This window comes from Podarcis melisellensis (assembly GCF_964234715.1).
Source record: "Podarcis melisellensis genome assembly, chromosome: 7".
NCBI lineage: Eukaryota > Metazoa > Chordata > Lepidosauria > Squamata > Lacertidae > Podarcis > Podarcis melisellensis.
The window spans coordinates 66,009,170-66,033,432 of record NC_138539.1 but is presented as its reverse complement, the minus strand read 5'-3'; the positions used below and the strand labels follow the sequence as shown (position 1 = coordinate 66,033,432).

Here is a 24,263-nt window from a genome sequence, read left to right as displayed (position 1 = left end):
TTCTTAGAGATGAAGAGGGTGCAATTTGGCTGAGACAAGCAAGGTGTGTTATATATGGAATGGAATGTGTCTTTGATGCCTGCTTGTTACCTAGCAACAAGGGAACAAATACTCTTCACATGAAAATCTGATTCTAAGAACCATTGAAGCACGTCAAATTACAGTATCATACCCAGATTTGAAAGTCATTAAGGACGAGTTTGACTGATTGGCAGGTGTTTCAACTCTAGGCATCTGAAGGCATCTTGGCTCCCTCAATATTTGATTTAAGGGGGCTGGGCCCCCTCAATCTTGAGGCAGCCCAGAGTGCATCATGTACAGGACGTCATGCGTGCAATGCACAACGCACGTCACAGGTCCTCCAGAGCGCTCCGCCTCCTCCTTCCCATGCACACCATGTGTGTGATGTGCGATGGGCCCCCTCAATCTTGGGGGCAACTTGGCACCTCTGTTGAATGGGTATTTGGGGGGGTTACCTCTGAATAATTTATATCAGAGGTCAGGTAGGGTAAAGCTGCTAAGCTAGCTTCTCAGTAGGAGGGTGACTTCTGTTTTCTGACAGGGGAGAAGCAAGAAAGGGAGGTGGTAGGTGGCGAGGAGGCCAGCACAGAACAAACACACTGACAGAGACAGCCCAATGCTACAGCTGTACCAGCTTTGCCTCTCCCCTTCCCAAGAAGATGCAGCGACTCACCTGTTGTGAGGTCAGGTGAGTGCCGCCATCCCATCAAACTGCCTGCTACTGACTAGCCTTTCAAGCATGTCCCACTCAGTCTATGGATTTCTCTCTTTAGTATGTCTGGTTTATTTTCAGTTTTGTTTTTTTTATGTGAGCATCTGACCATAAAGAAGGCTGATCACCAAAGAATTGATGCTTTTGAACATCGGGTTAAGAACTTAATTCGTTCTGCAGGTCTGTTCTTAACCTGAAACGGTACTTAACCTGAAGCACCACATTAGCTAATGGGGCCTCCTGCTGCCACTGTGCTGCTGCTGCACGGTTTCTATTCTCATCCTGAAGCAAAGTTCTTAACCCAAGGTACTATTTCTGGGTTAGTGGAGTCTGTAACCTGAAGCGTATGTAACCCGAGGTACCAATGTATGGTGCTAGAGGAGACTCTTGAGAGTCTCATGGACTGCAAGAAGATCAAACCTATCCATTCTGAAGGAAATCAGCCCTGAGTGCTCACTGGGAGGACAGATCCTGAAGCTGAGGCTCCAATACTTTGGCCACCTCACGAGAAGAGAAGACTCCCTGGAAAAGACCCTGAGGCTGGGAAAGATGGAGGGCACAAGGAGAAGGGGACGACAGAGGACGAGATGGTTGGAGAGTGTTCTCGAAGCTGCCAGCATGAGTTTGACCAAACTGCGGGAAGCAGTGGAAGACAGGAGTGCCTGGCGTGCTCTGGTCCATGGGGTCACGAAGAGTCGGACACGACTGAATGACTAAACAACAATGACCTATGAGAAATGTTCATATTTGTTGCATGTATCGACATATCCATCTGCATTTAAGGACTGCAATCTCAATATTTAATAGGTGACAAATTCAAGAGATTTTCCACATTTCACAGAGGGGGGAAAACTGCTTTGAAAGCTCTTACTCAAATGCTCGGTGATACATTGTGTATCAGCCCCACAGCATAGCAGCAGGAAAACACAGATATTTCTATGACCGTGATGTCATGCTTACATTCTTTTTTTTTTAAGGTCACTGATTCTTGCCTAAGATGCTTCAATCATTCCATAGGATCAAAGCCTTAGGGCAAATGTATATTGCATCACACCTACTGAGGAAAGTTTCACTGGGAGTGGTGAGAAATCCTATATAATCAGCCTGACTTGCACTTAGATTTACACGGGTGAAGAGAGTGCCTGCTTTAACAGCTGGGTTAAACGAGGTATGTAAAACTACAATTCTCATCTTTTCTCTGTTTTTGCTGAGGTTTATGCATGTCTTAAGATCAATCTGTGCCAGAGACAGAGTTTACAATCGAATCCGGTGCATATTTATCCGGAAGTAAACCCCACAGAGTTCAAAGGGACTTACTCCCAAGTAAATATGCTTAAGATTGTGGCAGTTCAACAGGGAACTATCATAAAAACCACATCAAAATGTGCTCTATTAGAGATGAATATGACTTAGAAGGCAGGACTAGATCTAATGAGATTACATTGCAGCAGGGGAGAGTTAAGTGGTGTTAATATTAGGAGAAAGTTATTGACGGTAAGAATGATTTGACAAGGGAAACAATGGCACAGAGGGATGGTGAGCTTTACATTCTTGAGCCTTTTTAATATTTGGTGGAAGCTGCCCAGAGTGGCTGGGGAAAGCCAGCCAGATGGGTGGAGTATAAATAATAATAAATTATTATTATTATTATTATTATTAAGTAGAGGATGTATGGTCCATTTTCAGTCAGAAAAAGGCAGCAAGCCAAAGGTAATCTGCCTTTAGAAAGAGAAAATAGAAAATATATTATACAATTGGGACCTTCAGCACAATGTACTCACTGACTTCTCCAGTCATGCCTTCCTCCATACTTTTCCTCCTTCTGCCTCTCACCTGGTTCTCCTCACAGATAGTGAATATTCCATGCCTACTGAGCAATCTCAGTCCCCGTTGCGATGTTCTGGGATTCCTACACCTGTAGGGATTTCCACTAAATAAGTTTCGCACCTCTGCAAGCTGGGGTTTTCTGCCAAGCCTGCTAGTACTTATCTCTTGTATGTGGATGGTGTTTCATTTTGTTCTGGATAAGGTTTCATAGATACCTCAGAACTTTGGGATTATGAAGCCTCTGAGCCCAGAGTCCTGAAGAAATGAACACACAGAGAGGTCTAGGTGCATAGGCTTTGCCCACTCAGAGGTCCACACATGGATCATAGAATCATAAGAGTTGGAAGGCACCTAAGGGTCATCTTGTCGAACCCCCTTCAATGCAGGAATATTTTGCCTAACGCGGGACTCAAACCCACGACTCTGAGATTAAGAGTCTCATGCTTGACTGATGGAGCTATCAGGAGCTCTTTCCAACCCCTACCTGGAGATTGTGGGGATTGAACCTGTGTCCTTCTCCATGCAAAGCAGATGCTGTACCACTGAGCCACACCCTAAACCTCATACAACCTCAGAAGCAGAGCCAACTGCACGTGGGCCTCCTTTATGCCATTAGCCTATAACAGGGGCTATTACAACAAGCATCTTACAAGACTTAACCTGTGAAAGGTTGGGCAGAGTGCAATACAGTACATAGCTAGCTTAGCTGGGTGGAACTGAACTGTGAATGGCAAGACCTGTGGTTAGAAAACTAGAAGGAGCGTGAGAGGCAAAACTAGACCTGACAGGACAAGAACAGGATGCTTCAAATGGATAGATAAGCCGTGAAACAAAGGAACCTGCCAAGAACTATGGATGGCAACACTTCTTCCAAAGCTGCCCAGCCCAAAGTTCTCCAGGGCAAATTCTGCTGAGAGCTTGGGACAACTTCTCTGGTGTGCCTGAGTTAAGTGTTTGTCAAGGAAGGAACAGTGGCAAGCCGCCTGATATTTACAAAAGTGCTAGGTTCAAGAAGACATGTGTCCCAAGATGATTAAACCTAGGAAATGCTATCTTACGTTAACAGGAAGTGTGTGGTAAGCAATTCTTTGCTTGATATAGTCATACAAAGAACAGGATACAGTTTCCTGTGGGCTATGGTCAGAGGCGGATTTAGGGGAGCACGACTGGTTTGGTCACACTGGATGCAGTCTCAAGGGCATTGCAGCAGGCGCCACAACTATGATGCATAACGGAAGGCAAGAGGCAGTCAGGTGCTAGATTTTGGCATTGTACAGGGTGCTGCTGAAATTTGAGACCTAAGGTCTGCCACTGCTGTGATTTCCTAACTCTGTGGCACAATTGCATACCCTGCCTCACAATCAGAGAAACACACATGGTGAGTAACCCCATCATTCTAATCATGATGGCCTTCTTCTGACCTCACTGTCTAAGGCAGTCTGCATCTGTACACTAGTTGTGGGAATTGGAGGAGTGTTGTTGCACTCAGGTGCTGTCAGGAACGTAGCCCCCCCCCCGAGCACAACATCGAGATGTCAGCCTCAGAAATTGAGCTAAGCGAGCAAGGGGCCAACTGTGCAGAGGAGAGCTGTGTGTAAGAGTTTAGAGAGGACAGCCCGGCCCTCCTCATTCCCAGGGAAGAAGCTACTAGCTATCAAGGAGAGGAAGAGTTGGATGTCGGCCTGAGCGTTGCCAGGCAACTAGCAGATAAGCCAGAGTCTGAGGCTGTGTCTTCTGGGAGTGAGGAGGAGGCAGACCAGCCATTCAGTCCCCATACTAGGAGGCAGAAGAAGCTCAGAGAACGACGTAAGGGAAGGAGAAGAAAGGAGGGATTTTGGCGTTCTTCCCGTGAGCCAGTGTGGTGTAATGGTTAAGAGCGGTAGTCTCGTAATCTGGTGAACTGGGTTCGCATCTCCGCTCCTCCACATGCAGTTGCTGGGTGACCTTGGGCCAGTCACACTTCTCTGAAGTCTCTCAGCCTCACTCACCTCACAGAGTGTGTGTTGTGGTGGAGGAAGGGAAAGGAGAATATTAGTCGCTTTGAGACTCCTTCGGGTAGTGATAAAGCGGGATATCAAATCCCAACTCTTGTTTTTGTTGTTGGGAGAGAGATGGTGAGTCAGACTGAGCAACTACTGTTCATGAGAGCACACAGGAGGCCGTGCTCTGAAAGTGTGTTTTTCTTGTAAATAAACTTGCATAAAACTGACGAAGAATCGTTACTGCTTATCAGGCTGCTTGCTTGCCAGAGATTGTTATAGGTTCTGCTTGTGGGTTCCCCATAGGCACCTGGCTGGCTACTGTGAGAACAGAATGTGGGACTAAGCTGGCAGGCCCAGAGGAACTCCAGAAACATCACCACTGTCTGGAAAGCATGGTCCTACCTTGAAACCTGACTTGACTGAGGAAAGGGAAGGGCCATCATTGAAAGGAGAATGTGTACCCAGTTGTTCAGGGAGATGACTGAGAATAATAATGGCATGAGCTTTCATTTATTGTGCAGGAAAAGAGCTGTGCCCTGGGGTTTTTAAAGTTTTTGAAACACTGGTCCATCTCTTCTTGCAGAGAGAATATGAACTTTCTAGCCAATGTATATTTTTCTCACCAAGATGGAATATTGGTAGGGTCATGATAGGGTTGCCATATTTCAAACAGTGAAAATCCAGACAGATAAATTGTTGAGCTCTTTTTTGGGGGGGGGGGGAGGAATTGTTGAGCTTATTTTGTTTGCATTTTTAAGCAAAGTTGTTGAGCTATTTTGGAGACTTTGCAAAAGAAGGCATTTAGGACCTATTTTTAAGGGAAAGTGGCAAAAACGACACTCCCGACATGGGTTGCCATACGTTAGGATTTTCCAGGACATTTTTGCAATTTCTGCCTGGACACTGCTTCCAACTGCAGTACTCCAGATATGTCCGGGAAATATCTGCATATCCAGGTAGGGTTAAAATTCTGGAGAGCCACTGCCAGCATAGAGTACATAATACTGTGCTAGAGGGGTTCTATATTGCTAGCACTTGCTTGTGTAAGCAGTCCGTCACCAAGTCATGTGGCAACAGCCCTTGACAAAATGTGCAGGAACATCTGGCATGCATTGTTCAAGTTGCATCCACATATATGATGTAATTAAGAACTGAACAGACAAATGAACTATTTGCGACTCTCCTAAATAGAAAGCATGGTCTTTTTAATTTCTCAAGTCAGGATCAATGTGCCATAATGAAAGACTTTTGGCAAAAGAAAGACTTCAAACCACATTACTAGTATCTACTGCTAACGCAAGACAGGCAGGAAGACAGTTTCTGTGGTCCTAATGACTGATGGCTTTTTCCGGATTGCTTATCTTTCAGGCCAGTTGCCTGATCATCAAAAGCTTCCAGAATTTCTTCAGTAGGAAAGAGGCATGCACAACAGTCCCTGGTGAACATGTAAACAGTTTTAAAGCTTATTCTCTCTCTCTCTGTAACTAGGTTTAAATAGCAATGGAGGAACTGAGTACAGCCAATGGTGGTTTTGCCATTGATTTTTTCAAACACGTGTGCAAGGCTCAAAGCAACAAAAACATCCTATTCTCACCATGGAGCATCTCGTCTGTTATGGCCACACTGTACCTTGGAGCTAAAGGCCATACTGCAGAGCAGATAGCAGAGGTAAGCTTTGTGCTATTAATAACTTAAATCAGGGTTAGGGAACTGGGTGTGGCCAATGAGCTAGAGTCTTATCTCTGTAGATAAGTTTGGGTCAAGTTTGACAGTGGGTGAGATTATCTCCACCTGCCATCCACTTGATCTCACAATGACATCAGGTGACCTATTGTGCAATGAATGGATAAGAGCCAAGTCCTACCCACCCCTCTAAAAAAGATGGGCACCTCCATTAAGCAAAGGGCTGGGTAAACAGAAAAATCTTAGCCCAGTGCCTAAAAACAGACAGAGATGGCACCAGGTAGATCTCCCATTTCATAGATGGGGGCCACCACTGAAAAGACCTGTTCTCATGTGGTCACCTTCCACACTTTTCTCATGTGGAGTGCACAGATTAAGACTGTAGGAAATGGGCTGGTTCATATGGGGTGAAGTGGTATATCTAAATTACACACAAGAGAAATAGCTGCTCAACTGGTCCCCAGGGTGTAATGTCATTTTCTCTATGTACTCTCAAGACCAGAGGCCTAACTCAATCTGTTTGCATAGTTTCTGGAGCTTGTAAATCCTACCAGCAATGTTGGATCCCACTGTGCCTGGAATTGCATTGTCCTGCTTTGCAGATTGCTAAGCCGTAGTTAACGTTTGAGGCTGGGGAGAAATTAGATTCAGTTTGCATGTACAGGCAAATGTATCCATTTCAACTTTCCAGAGTAATGCGAGAGCCAATATAAGAACACAATGATCCTTTGAAATTTTCACTCATCTGAATTTTGTGGTCAACTAATTAAACTATAGTGTTTACAGAAATGCATATTATAGGTTAAGGTCTGCTTTAAAATGCATATATTAGTGAAAACAATACAGAAATATTCTTTATACAGTATTAAGAAAATTGTTTTACAAAAATGTGTATATTCGGCAAAATTGCATACAAGAATGGGTATACTGGAAGAAATTTCACACAAAAATTCTGGGGAATTTTCAGGCGAACCCTGTGTTTAAAAATGCAAACCAATACAGAAATGTGAACAGCTTAATTTGGAAAAAGGAGACAATTGGAGATAAATAAAGCTGAGACATCTTTAGCTTTTGGGAGGGTTCACTATGGTGAACATCAACTAAGGTTTATAAATCAACTTACAAACCACGGTTAATGAGTGCAATTGTAAGCACATGACTTTATACGCCTCACGTAACAACTTCTTATTGCTTATGTTTTTATTGGGTTTGTTTTAAATTGCAGGTGCTTCACTTTAACAAATCTGGGAGAAGTGAGGCTGCCCATGCTATGAGACACCCACGCGTGTACTCCAAAATGGAGGAGCTGTTGAATAACCCCTGCATCGCTATTCGGAAGGTAATTTTTGGAAAAAACCAAAGTTCATCTCAGACGAATGTATGCAGGCCAGGTTTTTTGTTTGTTTTTTAAAACAGACTTTGGTGTTAACTTCTTTTCCAGCCTACTTTGTCCTAGTTCACTTGGCGATTTGGAAAGAATGTCCTAGTTGATACAAAATTTTAGCTTTCAAAAAAACCAACACTTTAAACCATCAAGTATGTGGACAAGCACAGAGAGAACAGTTATCACTGTTACGTGACAGAGCAACCATGACACATCTCCCCTCCCTTTAAAAATACCCTGCAATGTACATTCATTGGCAATTGAGTTACATGCAGCTTGAATATATGGATGTTGACTGGCAAGCAAGATTGTAAGAATTTACTCCCAGCTAAGTGTGCATAGGGAAGCAGCCATAGTCTCTTTTAACAACACTGCTTTGTTACTTGACAGAAATCTGGATGTCTTAGAGTCAACAGAAATATAAGCTGCAATAAAAGAACAATGGAACTTAAGCATATATTCCCATTTACATCCATTGCAATGAATATGACTTGGGCATGCTTAAGTCTCTCCGGATGTATCTTGTCATGGAGAAACCTAGATATGGGTATCTGGGTATGCTTTTCTGGGATATATTCCAAGGAAAATAACTGGCGCAGACCACATCCCAGTTCCACGTGGAAACTTAAAAAGGTATTAACCTCCCCAAACAAACTTTGGAGAATTGTTTGCTTCATCTTGTAGCTAACGAGGAAAATATTAAGAGCCTTCACACAAGTGGAGCTGTTTGCATGTTAACACCCAACTCCAGCAGTGGTTCCTTATTGCATGTGTTGTGCAGACAGGAAAATCTATCAATTTTGGTTTCTAATTTTTTCCAATTTTTGATAAAGTTCTCCACACTTCTGCACCTGTTTGAGATTTTCGTGTCTGCCTCATCAGCATTCTCATAACATACATATTTTTAGATGCAGCTTTGCCTCTCACGTGCTTTTTTTGCAGGCAATTTCCCCTCACCCAATGCATCTTATATTATTTTTTACTAATATCTGCATTTTACCGCTGCTATGAACACTTCTTTGGTTGGAGAGGTGCATAACAAAATCCAGGGAAGTGTGAATTTCAAATTCTGACCGCAGGAAAAGAAGGGGAAAGGGGAAAGGAGGCAAGATGTGTTGACAATGTGGGTTAACATAAATGTGTGGCCTAAGGGGGATAAATGAGAGGTAATGGGGGGACAAAACAAACTGCAATAAGAGGTAATGGCTGAATGTGGGATTAATCAGTGTTGCAATTCTCTGTTTAAGCCCCCTCCTGAAACATCAAGCAACATACATTCAAGATTCCTGGAACTTAGTCAAGAAATCAGCAAACCTACAAAGCATTTTCTGCTTCGAAGTGTCAACCAGCTATATGCAGACAAATCGGTGCCTCTCCAAAAAGTGAGTGGAGCCTGTAGATGTGACCCTGGAATCAGAGTTGATAATTTAATAAAAACATGGAATAACTGCCTACTACAACAATAGGAGTGTATTCATAGTTTTAATTTGCTTCTATGGGTGTAGTATCCTGTAGTGTAGTATCTTAGTATCCTGTAACTTTTGTTTCACTCTCATTGGCATGGCTGCAATGCCTTAAGAGTATTTTTTTACCTTTAAGGAATTCATATTGTCAATGAAGAAATACTATAACGCAGAGCCACAAACAGTAAACTTTCAAGAAGCTGCGGAAGAAGTCAGAAAAGAGATCAATTCTTGGGTTGAACACCAGACAGAAGGTGAGCTCAAAATGGTTGCTCTGCTATAGGCCTGAACGATATATTGATATATCGCCCAGGACCGGTATGTGGGTACAGACTGTGATGAAAACTTCACTCAGCGGTATATCGCTGGTGAAACCATAACTGCTCTTGAGTCCCTCTGTCTCCAGCGCCCAGGGGACAAAGAAACTAGCCGGGAGCTGGAGGCAGAAGGACTCAAGAGCAGTGCCGGTTTCACCAGCAATATACCACTGGTGAAACCGCCATTGCACTCTGCCGCCCTCGCCTCAGCCAAGCAGTTTTACAGAGCCACCAAGCCGCCACCAGTTTGCATAAGCCAGTGGCGGGATGGGGGCTCCGTTCAAGTGCTCCCCTTCCCCGGCTAAGAGATCCCTGACCCCGCTCCTGCTTGCATGCGAGTAAGAGTGGGATTGGGGCTGCTCAGCTGTGAAGCATGAAGCCCATATAATCCAGCAGAACAGCACTCTCCCACTTGTATTCTTGCTGGGTTTTTTAATTCTGGAGTTAGTATATAGTCAACATGACTAGAAGCCACTGGTAGCTTTTTCTTCCATAAACCTGTCTAATCCCCATTCAAAGCTATCTCCAGTGACTAGGGATGGAGAAACAACTTGTTCCAGTTCAAATTTAAAGACAAACCCACTTAAACTTGCATTTCTCAAAACAATAGGCGAACCAAAAATACCCATCCTTCAAAAGCCACACATCTCTGAATTTTGCAGGGCAGTTCGCCAGCCGAGTAATTATTGTTATTATTTATTGATTCACTTGCCAAAAAAGCTTCTAATTGGTTTACAAGTATAAAGCCAAATACAAAACTATATCCACTAGTAATTAATAAAGCAATTCAAGTACGTACGAATATGAATATATGTACATAAAAACACGCATATTAGTGAAATAGAAAATGCATTCTTGTAGTGGGAAATGTTTTTGCAAAAATGTGTATATTTAGCTAAACATTAGAAAGATAGGTTGGGGCAAGTCCACAGAAAGTTTTAAGGTAAAGTCACATTTCTTGTTCAGATATGTACAGCTGACAAAACATATGATGACTTCTTTCTCTCTCCTACTTCTTCTCCCAAACAAGGTAAAATACAGAATCTGTTGAATGAGGGGTCTGTCGATTCACTTACCCAGCTGATCTTGGTAAATGCACTGTACTTCAGAGGAAACTGGGAAAAGCCATTTAAGAAACAAGACACAACACAGCAGCCCTTCAGACTTAGCAAGGTAAATAATTTCATACTGCTGAATGAAAAAAGGCATTAAGGCACTCCAAGCTACTATAGTCCATTGCCATGCCTATGATGCTATCATGTACCTTGTTCTGCACTGTGAAGTCATGTAAGGGAGAGAGATCTCTTCTCCAAATAGCATATATAAAATGCATTTCCCCCCGGTTCCACCATGAAGTTTAAGGCTCATGGACACGAAAACATATTTGTCATATTGCAGCAAACAAGTAAGCCGGTGAAGATGATGTTCCAGCACGGTAACTTCAATTGGAACTACATAAAAGAAGTGAAGACTCAGATTCTTGAGCTCCAATATGTCAACAATGACCTCAGCATGTTTATACTCCTCCCTGATGACATCACTGATGACACCACTGGCCTGGAAATGGTAAAGAAAAGTAGTCCTATTTAGAATATATATATATATATATATTCCAGTTATTCACTGTTTGTATAGACAGTGCTTCTTTTGGCATATTTTGTAGGAAAATGACTGAATTGCTTAGGATATAGAAAGATATGGATTTGGAACTTTCTCTCGATTGAAAATGACCCTTGATGTGTTGGAAATGGGTTCATGCCATGTGGGGAATCACACAAAAGTCAGAAGAGAAAATGTATTTCTAGTTATCTAAAACCCAAGAACATTGAAAGAAAAAGCTTGCCTTCCCGAAGGTTTTGCAAATGAATGTGTTTTCATAACATTCAAGGAACATTTCTACACATCTAAAGGTGATGGGTGGATATGGATGTTGCACTCTGATTTCTCAACAGACGTTTGTGTGTTTGGTCCAAGAATACAGATTTCGTGCTATCATTTTGGCAGCCAGTGTAGTGTGGAGAAAGTTGAAAGGGAAACCTCCACCCGTATTACTTGAACCTGGGGGATCCAATGAATCAGAATGCTGGAAGATTTGGGAGAGACATCAGGAACACATGAAAAATGTCCCTAAACAGGGCTGCCTTCAGATGTCTTCTAAAACTCAGATAGTTGTTTATTTCCTTGACATCCAATGGGAGGGCATTTCACAGGGCGGGTGCCACTACCGAGAAGGCCCTCTGCCTGGTTCCCTGTAACTTGGCTTCTCGCAGTGAGGGAACCTCCAGAAAGCCCTTGAAGATAGACCTCAGTGTCTGGGCTGAACAATGGGGATGGAGACACTCCTTCAGTTTTCGGTTTTCAGACATTTCGGAACTCGAACTGTCTGCCGGAAAGGATTATGTTCGAAAACTGAGATACCACTGTATTCCATTGGGCTTGTTCAAGTGTTAGCCTCTCATCTAAATTAGTCATATCCTGCTTTAATAACCCCATAGATATTTGTAGATGAAAATCCTGTTCCATTTCACCTCTTTTTTTTTTTTGCAGAAACGTATTTTTCATCTTGTGATATACTGTGTTGACTGTTGAAAACCTTTGACATTGCACTCCGTGCTAGAAAAATGCATTGCATCATAGCTGAAGGGATCTGTAAACTAGCTTGGACTTCAAAAAATAATAATACTTGCAGTGTTTTGCTGTTCATCAATCAGTATAGTGTATATTCCCCAAAACGACATTCAAACACAGCTGTACATTTAATTTAGCAAACCTGGATAACTTTTCCAACTTACTGGTCATTTGATTTTCTTTGTGTCTGCAGCTAGAAAATAAATTGACGTATGAAGCCTTATCCAAGTGGACCAGCCCAGAAGAAATGGAAGAAATTGAAGCAAATGTGTATCTTCCTAGGACCCAGTTAGAAGATCACTATGAGTTAAAGGCAGATTTGACCAGCATGGGGATAACAGACGCCTTCACTGTAGGCCAAGCCAATTTCACCGGAATGTCTGAAAAAAGCAAGCTGATTTTGTCCCAAGTTTTCCACAAGTGCTTTGTTGACATTAACGAAGAGGGCACAGAGGCTGCTGCTTCGACAGGTGCTACTATAGATGGGCGAAGTACAGGGGGTGCGACTTTGTTTGCAGCAGACCACCCTTTCCTCTTTTTCATCCGGCATAATGAAACCAAAAGCATCCTCTTTTGGGGCAGATTCTGTTGCCCTTAAAGTATTTCAGCTTTCGACATGACTGGAAGAATCCGCGACCAGAAAGAGGAGGAAACACAAGAAGACTGGAAGAAATTGAAAGAATATTTAGTGAGATACTGTAATATAAGCTAATTAGGAAATCCCTAATCTAGTAACAGATTAGGCTAAGGGATAGAAAAAGATTAATAATAAAGATTATTATGGATGACAATTGGAAGAGAGGTTAAGAAGTTTGTAATGAAAGAAGATACTGATGTTATAAATATGAAATTGGGAACTGCTAAATATGTAATATGGTGAAATCCAGATTGGAGGGTGTCGAGGAAGTCTTTTAGCAATGTGAATACACCAGGGAATAAGAAGGAAAAAATCTTCTTTTATTTTATGGGTTTTTATTATTGTTGTTAAGTTTTTATGTTGTGTCAAATGGAATGTTTTTCTTTTGTGTTTTTGTCTATGTGTTATAAGAGAAAACTAATAATTTTTTTTGGAGGGGGGAATTAAAGTATTTCAGCTTTCTCTTAGCAAACAGGAAGGATCTTGCGGCAGCAGGAATGTGGCACAACAGAGGGACCGTTTTCCAAAGCTATGTCTACATATGGTGTTCTCGCCTGTCTTTCCTTTGTGCTTGCAGGGGGAGTGCATACAGCCACAGCTGACATGTGCTCAGCAAGAAGTCAACTCACTCTCAAACCATGCATAAAGTAGTCTCTAGGATTCTTGGTCTTTTTGCCATGTCTCTTTCTAAATTGCATTGTTTGGTATACACAGGGTGTTGATGCAATCCTTTTCAACAATAGATTTGCTGATGGGAGAAAAATAAAAACTAGTCTGTGGCTGTCAGTGGGCCTGCACCCTAGTAATTATATATATTTTAAAATTTATTTTATTAAATTTGTATACCACCTTTCATCTGAAGATCTCATGGTGGTTCATAGCATAAAAATACAAGATAAAAGAACACAACACATAGGAGCCAACTCATTGGGGCCGAGGGGGTCTTCAGCCCCCCAATAAAATATTTGAGGGGCTGCCCCCCAAGTTAAAGAGCATTGCCATTCAAATGGTGTGCATGTGCTACATCATGTAATAATGTGGGGCAGGGCTTACCTCCCCCCCCCCAATATTTTATTCAAGGTGGCACCCATGAGACAGGGTATATAATAAAAACAAAAACAAAACAATAACCTCCGTTTCCTAAAAACATATTTAACTTGGGACTCAGCTACATTAGTAAAGAAACAACAATTTGAATACTCTATAAACATGCAACACCAGGTGATGCCAGAAAGCAGGAAATTTTTATACACGATTTTCCATAGTTTCCCTCCCCTTTTGTTACAACTATCTAATTTCTGACTTATTTATAGCATCCCCTCCCCCCCTGTGTAGATCCACCCATGTTATGGGTGGATCTACACAGCTAAACAACTGGTTGAAGAGGAATGTTTTCACCTCACGCCTAAAGGTGTACAAAGAAGATTTATTGCATTGCATTCATGTATAAATGTTGCATTAAATACCATAAATGTAGGATTGTAATTTATATTGTGTGTGGCGATCGCTTGTCATTTCCCCCCATGTTGCAATGTGTGTGTGTACATATATAAACAGAATGTATAATATAGCAAATAAAATTAATTTTACTACACCATCAGGAATGCAGAATGTTTCATGTCTGGTAGAGGCGGGAATTGAAACAAAATGGTGGATCCAAATGGCAGGTTGGTACTGGAGACGAGACTTGCCACTTTTCAGCTAAGTCATGCCTGAAAGGAGGGTGGTGTAGAAGAGGGAGATGAAACCACAGCACACCAATGAAAACTGCATCCATCCTCTTCCCCTCTTTTCAGTTCGGCTCTTAGGAAACATTGCTGGTTGCTTAGTTTTGCAGCTTGACCCCTTGCCTAATTCCATACGTGTTTACAAACCAAACTAAGTTGAACCTGGTTCTCCTTTTCATGAAAGATTCAGAAATGCCAGACCAATTTGTGATACAAGCCACTACAGTACACAGAGGTGCCAACTTGCGCCAAAGATCGAGGGGGCTGGGTGATGTCACCCACAGGGCGTGTAACGCGCGATGTCACATGATGTTTTGGGAGGAGCCAGGGGATGGAGCTGAATGCAGAGGCCGATGGCTCTTCCTCTCTCACGTTACGCAGTTTTCCATGGCAGAAGGTGGAGCCAGTCACTAAAGCCACGCTCAACTCAGCTTCCTCTGCCCCGACAGTAGGGAACATTGGGGGGCAGCCCCCAAAATTATTTGGGGGGATGCACCAGCAAGCAAATAGCACACAAGGTTTGAATAGCAGGGAGCCATTTTCCATGCAGTAAATAGGAGTTCTATGAGCTTCCAAAGCTTGCTACCCAATTCCCATATTTCATGCAGTAAAGAAGAGTTCTATGAGATTCCAACGCGGGTGGCACTGGGGGTTAAACTACAGAGCCTAGGACTTGCCAATCAGAAGGCTGGCGGTTCGAATCCCCGTGACTGGGTGAGCTCCCGTTGCTTGGCCCCTGCTCCTGTTCAGTAGTGGGGGTACTGCCAGCTGAGCAGGCCTAAGGCTGGCAGAGGGAAATCAAGTCCTTAAAATAGTGTTTGAGTTATACTACCTTTTTTGCCAGCTTAATTCACACAGGTCTTACCTGAATGGGCTTAGGATCAGGCCTAACCACACGCTCTCTGGTCCAACCCCAGAATGCCCCTTTCCCAAGCCTTATGCCAGTTTACAATTTGCTTTGTCCCATCTGAGCTCAGAAGGAGAAGATATGCTGATATATCTCTCTGATTGTGCCAAGGATGAGGGATTTAATCTGGTTTAGCCAGGAACCTCCCAGGTCAACTGGATATTCACTAGATTCCAACCCTCTCATCCCAGCAGATCTTGCTATAGGATTGATCCCTAAATGTGTTGTTTGAAGAATTTTTCCTCTTTCAGACTAATGCAGAACTGCTCTTATAACAAACAAACAAAATAGTTTAGTAATAGCTCTGATAATACAACGTAGCTGACAGTCTTTCAGCTTCGCAGCAGACAATGCTGTCAGTTGATAGAGGCAGAGAGGATGGGCAAGATGTTGAAATGGAGGATATAAAAGAGGAGAAGTGAAGGTTGCTCTGTATTTATTGCTACAGAACTGTGTCTTCACAAACACCACAACCTGTCGGAGGAATCACCGAAAGCGTAGCAGCTGCAGGTACCGTGACATTTTAAGCTTGTATAACTTGTTTTGCCATGAAACCTTAAGCTTGGGTGAAAGGGGCAAAAGATTGCTATCTATAAATGTGAAAAAAGCAACGTTGCAAGTGTCAGATATTCCTTGTGCTTATAATGGAAGAGCAGGATTTAATTTGCTTATTAAAAGTGCATAAACATTTGTCAAGTAGATAATGCTAGGCAAGGATATAGGGTGACCAGGATGCCTTGGGCATTATAAGTAGAAAGGTGAAACTTCAAATGAACAAAAATGATGGATAGATGATAGACGATAGATAGATAGATGATAGATGATAGATAGATAGATGATAGATAGATAGATAGATAGATAGATAGATAGATAGATAGATAGATAGATAGATGATAGATAGATGATAGACAGATAGAGTGCTTTTTCTGGGGGGATGCAGGGGGATTCTAGGTAAGGGTTGACGGTCCTTACTGCAGCTTCCCGGATAAACATATGTGCCAAATAGGACCAAACAGCTATTTATGATATGCAACATACTGTTTTTCAAACTCCCACTAGTCTCTCAACACAATTTCTCAAACGATTTGAGAGGCTGCTGCTGTTCAGTAGATTGTAAAATGCGAGGACCTTGAGCTCACTGAACCAACTGCAAGGCTCTGTGTACCCTACTTCCCCACGCTGCACCCATGAGGCAAGGTGAGGCAGTTGCCTCAGGTGGCAGGATCCGCAGGGCAGCAGATCCCAACGTAGATCTTTATTTCCCCTTTGTTCCTGATGTAGATCTTCACTCACCCCTTCTTCCCTGGCGGGGGTGGGGTGCCATTTTGTGGTTTGCATCAGGTGCAAAATGCCTCAGGCTGTGCTACCACCAGAGGTTGCTGGTAATTTGCTAATAAATAACATGGAAGTCTTGCCATATGGCTCAGGTCAACGACATTCTTCGTGCACACAGCAGGGAGAAATGACCAAGACGCTTATTTTGTTTTCAGTCGGTTTGCAAAGGTTGTGGTAACACATATGGTTGCACTTTGCATCACCAAACAAAAGAAAGATTTTAACTGCTTCAGAACCTCCTTGATGAACTTAATGCGCTGTAATTCTATGTATTACAGACCAGGTATGTTGCTTCACCTCTCTTAAGGTATACTGCATTGAACTTGCAATTTATTTATTTTTTTTGTTTTGTTTATGCTTTTCAGATTTATAAATTTTACTAATTTTACAATCATTTTAACATTTCAAAATTTGACTTCCTTCCCCTTCTTTCTGTGGTTCCTTAAATTTATTTTTAATATCTTCTGCATATCCAAATTAACTCAATTTGCTCATTTATTCATCTTTATTAAATATACAGTGGTACCTCAGTTTACAAACTCAATCCGTTCTGGAAGTCAGTTCTTAAAGTGAAACCTTTCTTAAACTGAGGTGCGCTTTCCCTAATAAGGCCTCCCGCTGCCGGTGCCTTTCCACCATTCGGATTCCATTCTTAGACTGAGCTAAAGTTCTCAAACCAAGACACTATTTCCGGTTTTGTGGAGTTTGTAAACCAAATCGTTCTTTAACCAGACTGTTCTTAAACCGAGGTACTACTGTATACTCATAAAACTGCAGGTTATTGCAATAATCCTGCCAATGTTCTTATCTGTTTACAATTTATCTGTAAATCCCCAATAAACCATTTCCATTCTTTAATAAAAAAAAGTTTGTTGTCTTGGTTTCTTATTCTTCCAGTATGTTTCTGTATATTCCATACGTTTTTGTATCTATTCTTCCTTTGTTGAGAATGTACTTGCAATTTATTAAGAACATACAAATAGCAGGCACAGCACATAATATTTCATTGGGGCTGCAAACTTTAAAAATTGTTTGGGAGAAAATCCCACTGAACACAGCTGGCCTTTCTTCCTTGTTAACATACAGAGAATTGGGCCCTAAGGCACTAACATTGCCAAGTTATGTGTGGTAACAAATCTAGAGTTCAATGAGGTTTACAGAACATTAGGATGAGGTGACATATACAGAGCGCATGGATCGATTGGGAATGTATGGGGTGGGGTTATTTTTTATCCAGTTGCATGAATGCTTTAGCATCTAACGTTGGGACGAACTAATGAAAGTGCTATTTTTGTGGGAAAGAAAGAAACGCTTCTTTTGTCAGAGCAATGATTTGTCCTGTCTATTGCATTTTTCATAGGTTGCAGTAATGGACTCCCTCTTAGTAGCCAACGGCAGCTTTCTTCTAGATCTTTACAAAAAGCTGATCCAATCATCTGAAGGCAATATTTTCTTTTCTCCTTGGAGCATCACATCTGTTCTAGCCATGGTCCACATGGGAGCAAGAGGTAGAACTGCCAGCCAGATGGCTGAGGTAGGCTCTTGAATTTGTCTGCAACCACCGCACATTTCAATCTTGCACATAGTTTGGAGATATAATACAGTGGCACCTTGGTTCTCAAATCCATTCTGGGAGTCCGTTCAACTCCCGAAACCATTCAAAAACCAAGGCGCGGCTTCCAATTGGCTGCAGGAGCTTTCTGCAGTCAAGCGGAAGCTGTGTCGAAAATTCGGCTTCCAAAAAACGTTCACAAACTGGACAACTTACTTCTGGGTTTGCAGCGTTTGGGAGCTGATTTGTTTAACAACTAAGCCGTTCGGGAACCAAGGTACCACTGTACAATAAATGCTGTTGTTACATACGGCATCTGTTAAAGTGCTTTACAGTGGTAGCTCGGGTTACATACGCTTCAGGTTACAGACTCCGCTAACCCAGAAATAGTGCTTCAGGTTAAGAACTTTGCTTCAGGATGAGAACAGAAATCGTGCTCCAGCGGCGCGGCGGCAGCAGGAGGCCCCATTAGCTAAAGTGGTGCTTCAGGTTAAGAACAGTTTCAGGTTAAGAACGGACCTCCGGAACGAATTAAGTACCTAACCCGAGGTACCACTGTATTTTAATGTTGTGTCCCCAGATGTTATTGGACTACAACGACCATCTTCCTTAACCATTGATTAAGTTTTTTGGGGGTTGATGGGTTTTGTAGGCCAGCAAATTCTGGGGACCCGAGATTGAAGAACACTGATCTGAAGAACATTGTTGTGTACATGAACAGGAGGAAGATGGGAAACCAGATAACCAACTGATACTAATAATGTCAACATGCATGTGCAAACAAATCTACAGAAGCTTAGCCATAAAAGAAAATGAAACTATAATTTGAAATTGTCAGAATAAAAACTATGATTTGAGAAAAACATTACAATTGCAATTAATCCAGAATGCGGCAGCTAGACTGGTGACTGGGAGTGGCCACCGGGACCACATAACACCGGTTCTGAGAGATCTGCATTGGCTCCCAGTACGTTTCTGAGCACGATTCAAAGTGTTGGTGCTGACCTTTAAAGCCCTAAACGGCCTCGGTCCTGTATACCTGAAGGAGCGTCTCCACCCCCATCGTTCAGCCCGGACACTGAGGTCCAGCTCCGAGGGCCTTCTGGCGGTTCCCTCATTGCGAGAAGTGAGGCTACAGGGAACCAGACAGAGGGCCTTCTCGGTAGTGGCGCCCGCCATGTGGAACGCCCTCCCATCAGATGTCAAAGAGATAAAGAATTATCTGACATTCAGAAGACATCTTAAGGCAGCCCTGTTTAGGGAAGTTTTTAATATGTAATGCTGTACTGTTTTTAACACTCATTGGGAGCCGCCCAGAGTGGCTGGGGAAACTCAGCCAGATGGGCGGGGTATAAATAATAAATTATTATTATTATTATTATTATTATTATTATTATTATTATTATTACAGTGTTGAAAGCAAGCTGGTCATAATCTTTAATGCCATGTAAATATTTTATCAGTCTAGGTTCAATTGCTGAATTACTAAGAAATTATTGTATGTATCTGTTTTATGTAATTATCTTAAAAGTAAATCTTGACAACTCTGCTTACAGGTGCTTCATTTCAATGCATCATCAGAAGAGTCTGAAAGGCCTTCACAGGTAATATCATTCTATAACAGGTTTGACAATCCTAAACACTCTGGAAGTAAGTTATGTTGATTTCCATGGGATTTACTGGTAAGGCAGCAATCCTATGAAATTTACAACCCCTCCAATATTTGTGGTTTTGTACACTTTGAAAAGCTGCATTGCAAAATTTGGAGATGTGGACATTTTGAAGGATAGCTGTGTTCAGGTTGGCATATTGGTTGGACAAGTGGGAGTTAGGTAGCTTCTCATTAAAATGCATATAAAATTAAATTTCTCCATCTTCTTCTTTGGCAATCACTTGTAACTGAGTAAGATTGTCTCCCATGAACACAGTCTTAGCATAAGGTTACCAGATATTTTTCCAATGAATCCGGGGACACTTTTCAACTTCAGTCAAATGCAGTGGATTTTGTCAGGGCACTGATCTGTAAATCTGGGGACTGTTCCCGGGAAATGGGGATGTCTGGTAACCTTATCTTAGCAGTGATTCCGTAAGTGACTGTGGAGGCCAATTCTGGATCCACATGTCCTTCCACAGTAGGGACATAGGTTTCTGGGCAGGAGCTGATCACGGTGAGGGTTTGCCAAATGTGCCTTCTTCTTGGCATGTTTCTCCCTTGCATCCTGAGTTGGAGTGTCTTCAAAGCCCATGACACCTTTGGTAAAGGCTGGTCTCCAATTGGAGCGCTCACAGGCCAGTGTTTCCCAATTGTCGGTGTTTATATTACATTTTTTAAAAAATTTGCCTTGAGTGAGTCCTTAAACCTCTTTTGTTGACCACCAGCATTGTGCTTTCCATTTTAAAATTTGGAATGAAATAGTTATTTTGGAAGATGATAATCAGGCATCCACACAACATGACCAGTCCAAGTAGAACATAACATAACATAACATAACATAACATAACATAACATAACATAACATAACATAACAAACATAACATAACATAACATAACATAACATAACATAACATAACATAACATAACATAACATAACATAACAAACATAACATAACATAACATAACATAACATAACATAACATACATAACATAACAACATAACATGTTAATTAGATCACAATATAAATTATTGCATTGAGCATGCTAAAGTTTAGTCATTTTCCAAAGGAGGATGGAAGAAAAAAGCTAAACTCTGGGCAGCAACTAGTTTTGCATGATTCTCATTTAACAAAACAACAACAAATAAACCTATGGTCACGTAAAGCATCCTCAATAAACACACGAGATGTAACCGGCTCTGTTCTTAGATAAAAAAGGTAGATAAATTTGTATCAAATTTCAACAGAAATAACTCATAAAGTTCAACAAACGAACAAAGCAGAAGACCCAGGGGATCAGATCATTCTCTAGTCAGTTCATGCATAAATAAGGTCCATCCGTGTAATGGTCTCTATTCCACCTGTCTGTTCATAAAGTCCAAACAATCCACATGAAAGGTTGTTACAGTTCCACAAAATCCTTTCACAGAGTCTAAACAAGGATTTCCAGAATATTGGCCTTGTTTCGCCGTCCTGGGCTTCATCAGTAGTTAAAGCACATATGTGATATTACAAGACAGTGGATCTTATGGCATAGTAGTAGCTGTGGTACATTCAATTTTCCCCAGGCAATCCCCCCCCCCAACTAAACTGCTACAAACACCTTGGCTCCTGAACAAATCAGTTCCTGAACGATCAAAACCCGGAAGTGAGTGTTTCTGTTTTTGAATGTTCTTTTGGAAGCAGACCATCCAACAGGGCTTCCACAGCTTCCGATTGGCTGCAGGATCCTCCTGCAGCCAATCAGAAGCCGTGCTTTGGTTTCCAAACATTTTGGAAGTCAAATGGACTTCCAGAACGGATTCTGATTGACTTCCAAGAATGGTTATCTACCTATGCAGTACCATTGACTCTAATGCAACTGAGATTTTTATATGCAATGGTGTCTCCCTGTAAAGGAACCAGGACTCAGTAAAGATGAAACCATCAACAGTCAATTCCAGGAACTGATTTCTAAAATCAACCAACCCAATAACATCTACCTGCTGAAAACTGCTAATAGAGTATATGGAGAAAAGACTTTTGATTTTAACAGCGTGAGTATTTTATACTAAGCTGCCAAGTTTCATTTGAAAATAGTTACATATATAAAAATATACTTCTAATCACAAAGATTACTTCCACATAGCATAATTACCGTATTTTTTGCACCATAACACTCACTTTTTTCCTCCTAGAAAGTAAGGGGAAATGTCTGTGCGTGTTATGGAGGAAATGCCTACGGGTGGCATGCCTACAGATTTTCCTCCTCTAAAAACTACGTGCGTGTTATGGTCGGGTGCGTGTTATAGAGCGAAAAATACGGTAGATAATATGGTGTTAAGAAAAACTGGAAGTGTTGTATGCCGTATATGATGCAATAATACTGAGCTAGAGGGTGATCATTATTAAATTTAATATACATTTTATTTTGTGGTGCTTATTTCTAGATCTGTTTTTCACAGTAATAATTTCACGACGCCAATTTAAACATTTGCTTTTATTCAACATGTTTGTATCCTGCCTTTCTTACAAGGATCTCAGGATGATATATATGGATTTATTCGTTTTTTGTGTTTACAACCATTCTGTAAAGTAGGTTGGGCTTTCCAAAGACAATGAGTAGCAGCCACAAATGAGTCCGGATTCTAACCTGGGTTTCCACTGCAGTCTGATATCCTGCTCTGCGGTGAATCCATACGTGGATTAAAAAATGTTGCACACCACCCTAATCTCTGAGCGGTGTGAGATTCTAGAGATTCCAGGGGTTGTGTTTCCTTTGGTAATGAGGCACTGCAGAGACTGTGGTGTCTTTATGATACATGGTTTATTTACGCATATTGCAACCTTAGCCTAAAATGGAGGGGTTCACAGTATCAACACCCCATGGGCATTGCTGCCAACGTTTCCCTTTTTTTAAGGATAATTCCCTGATTCCGAATAGGATTCCTTGCAAGAAAAGGGAAAAGTTGACAGCTATGCCCATGGGTCATGTTTTTCTCATAGCCGCAACCTTAGACATTTTGGTTTCTCTTCAGATTGTATAAAACTTCTGCCTTAAATTCAAACAGAAATCAAACATTGGTCTTGTTTCTCCTCCTTCTCTCAGCTTGCTGGTTTATATCTGGCCCACATCACTGCAGACTCTCAGCTCCTATCTTTGTCTTTTTCCACCAGCCAGCTGAGGGACGGGGGTGGGCACCCATTTGCTGCCTCACCCAAATCCACTTCCTTTGTTCCCCCAATGGCCCATCACCCAGGCTATCACCTCAATAGAAAGCTGTCTTCTGTTTTGACACTTGCTGTTTTGACACATGCAAGGGTTAGAAGGGTATCTGCATACAACCTACTTCCCCCTTCCACCTGCACAAAAAAAGAGAAAATCATAACAGTTTATACTTTTGCCCCTATAATTTTCAGGAGTACCTTCAGCTCACTAAGAAGTACTATCATGCAGAACTACAACCAGTTGATTTTTTGAATGCTGCAGAACAAGTCAGAGACCAGATCAACGCTTGGGTTGAGAAACAAACTGACAGTAAGCTTATTTATTCAGCCACTGCAGACTGTAATTCCAAGTATTACTCTACTGTATGTTCAGTTCCAGACCGGCCCTTGAGTCTTAATGTCCTTAGGCAGTCAAGGGAATAAACCCTAAGCTACAAGAAAAGCAGAGAAAACAGTTTTAAAGTTAAGTAAAAATTTACAAAATCCACCGTATCTCCAGGCTTGAAAACTGGATTCTGATTTCTATAGAGGGATACAATGGCCCAGTTCTGGTACCCTGAAAATGCTTCATCACCTCTAGCCAGCATGTCCAATGGTCAGGGATGACATGTGTTTTAATCTTAAACATCTGGAGGATACCCTTGTTGAGCGTTATGAGAAAGGGCTACAGCGAATCTTGGGTTTGTCCCAGGGCTGTCTTAAGCATATGCAGTGCCAGGGTGCAAAGATCCGCTCGATGCCCCCCCCCCCAGGTTGCCCAGTCCCAGGCGTACAGGAGGGCAGATCCAGCCAGCCGCCTCAGTGTCTCGCTGGCTCGGTTGCCCCCGAACTCGCAGAGCAGAGCCGTGTGCAGCAGAAGAGCCCACCGTGGTGCTCCAACTGACGAGTGGGCTCTTCCCTGGACTCTCGGCCTGGCGCCCCTGAGAGCCCAGCGACCAGGTGCCCCACACCCCTAGCACCTATGGGTAAGATGGCCCTGGTTTGTCCACCCCCATTTTCTCTGATGCACTTGTGAGATCAGAAGCTTGAACTTCCAATTGGGATTAACCGTGGGTTAGTGTGTTATCCAAACCCTGAACCATGGTTAATCTTAACTATAGTCAGCTGAAACAAATCAGCTTCAAAAAGTGCAGTTTATGTTTCAACTAAAGATCTCTGCTTGTCTGAGTTTAGTTGATACAGCGAGTTGCAGTAATCTAAAGTAAAAGCTTCTTAATCCCTCCTTGGA

General features: G+C 42.1%; 1 protein-coding gene across 1 annotated transcript in view; it reads left to right on the top strand.

The window, feature by feature from the left end:
- The first annotated feature begins 1,860 nt into the window (after positions 1 to 1,860).
- Positions 1,861 to 24,263, top strand: part of LOC309374815 (uncharacterized protein) — a 36,010-nt gene continuing 13,607 nt past the window's right edge. The window contains exons 1-13 of the mRNA XM_081919995.1: positions 1,861 to 1,901; positions 6,031 to 6,210; positions 7,451 to 7,564; positions 8,000 to 8,242; positions 8,857 to 8,991; positions 9,209 to 9,326; positions 10,420 to 10,562; positions 10,788 to 10,955; positions 12,211 to 12,609; positions 17,984 to 18,157; positions 19,732 to 19,779; positions 21,727 to 21,864; positions 23,228 to 23,345. Of these exons, the coding sequence (XP_081776121.1) occupies positions 6,043 to 6,210; positions 7,451 to 7,564; positions 8,000 to 8,242; positions 8,857 to 8,991; positions 9,209 to 9,326; positions 10,420 to 10,562; positions 10,788 to 10,955; positions 12,211 to 12,609; positions 17,984 to 18,157; positions 19,732 to 19,779; positions 21,727 to 21,864; positions 23,228 to 23,345 (1,966 nt within the window). The 5' untranslated portion in view covers positions 1,861 to 1,901; positions 6,031 to 6,042. The remainder of the gene's footprint in view (positions 1,902 to 6,030; positions 6,211 to 7,450; positions 7,565 to 7,999; positions 8,243 to 8,856; positions 8,992 to 9,208; positions 9,327 to 10,419; positions 10,563 to 10,787; positions 10,956 to 12,210; positions 12,610 to 17,983; positions 18,158 to 19,731; positions 19,780 to 21,726; positions 21,865 to 23,227; positions 23,346 to 24,263) is intronic.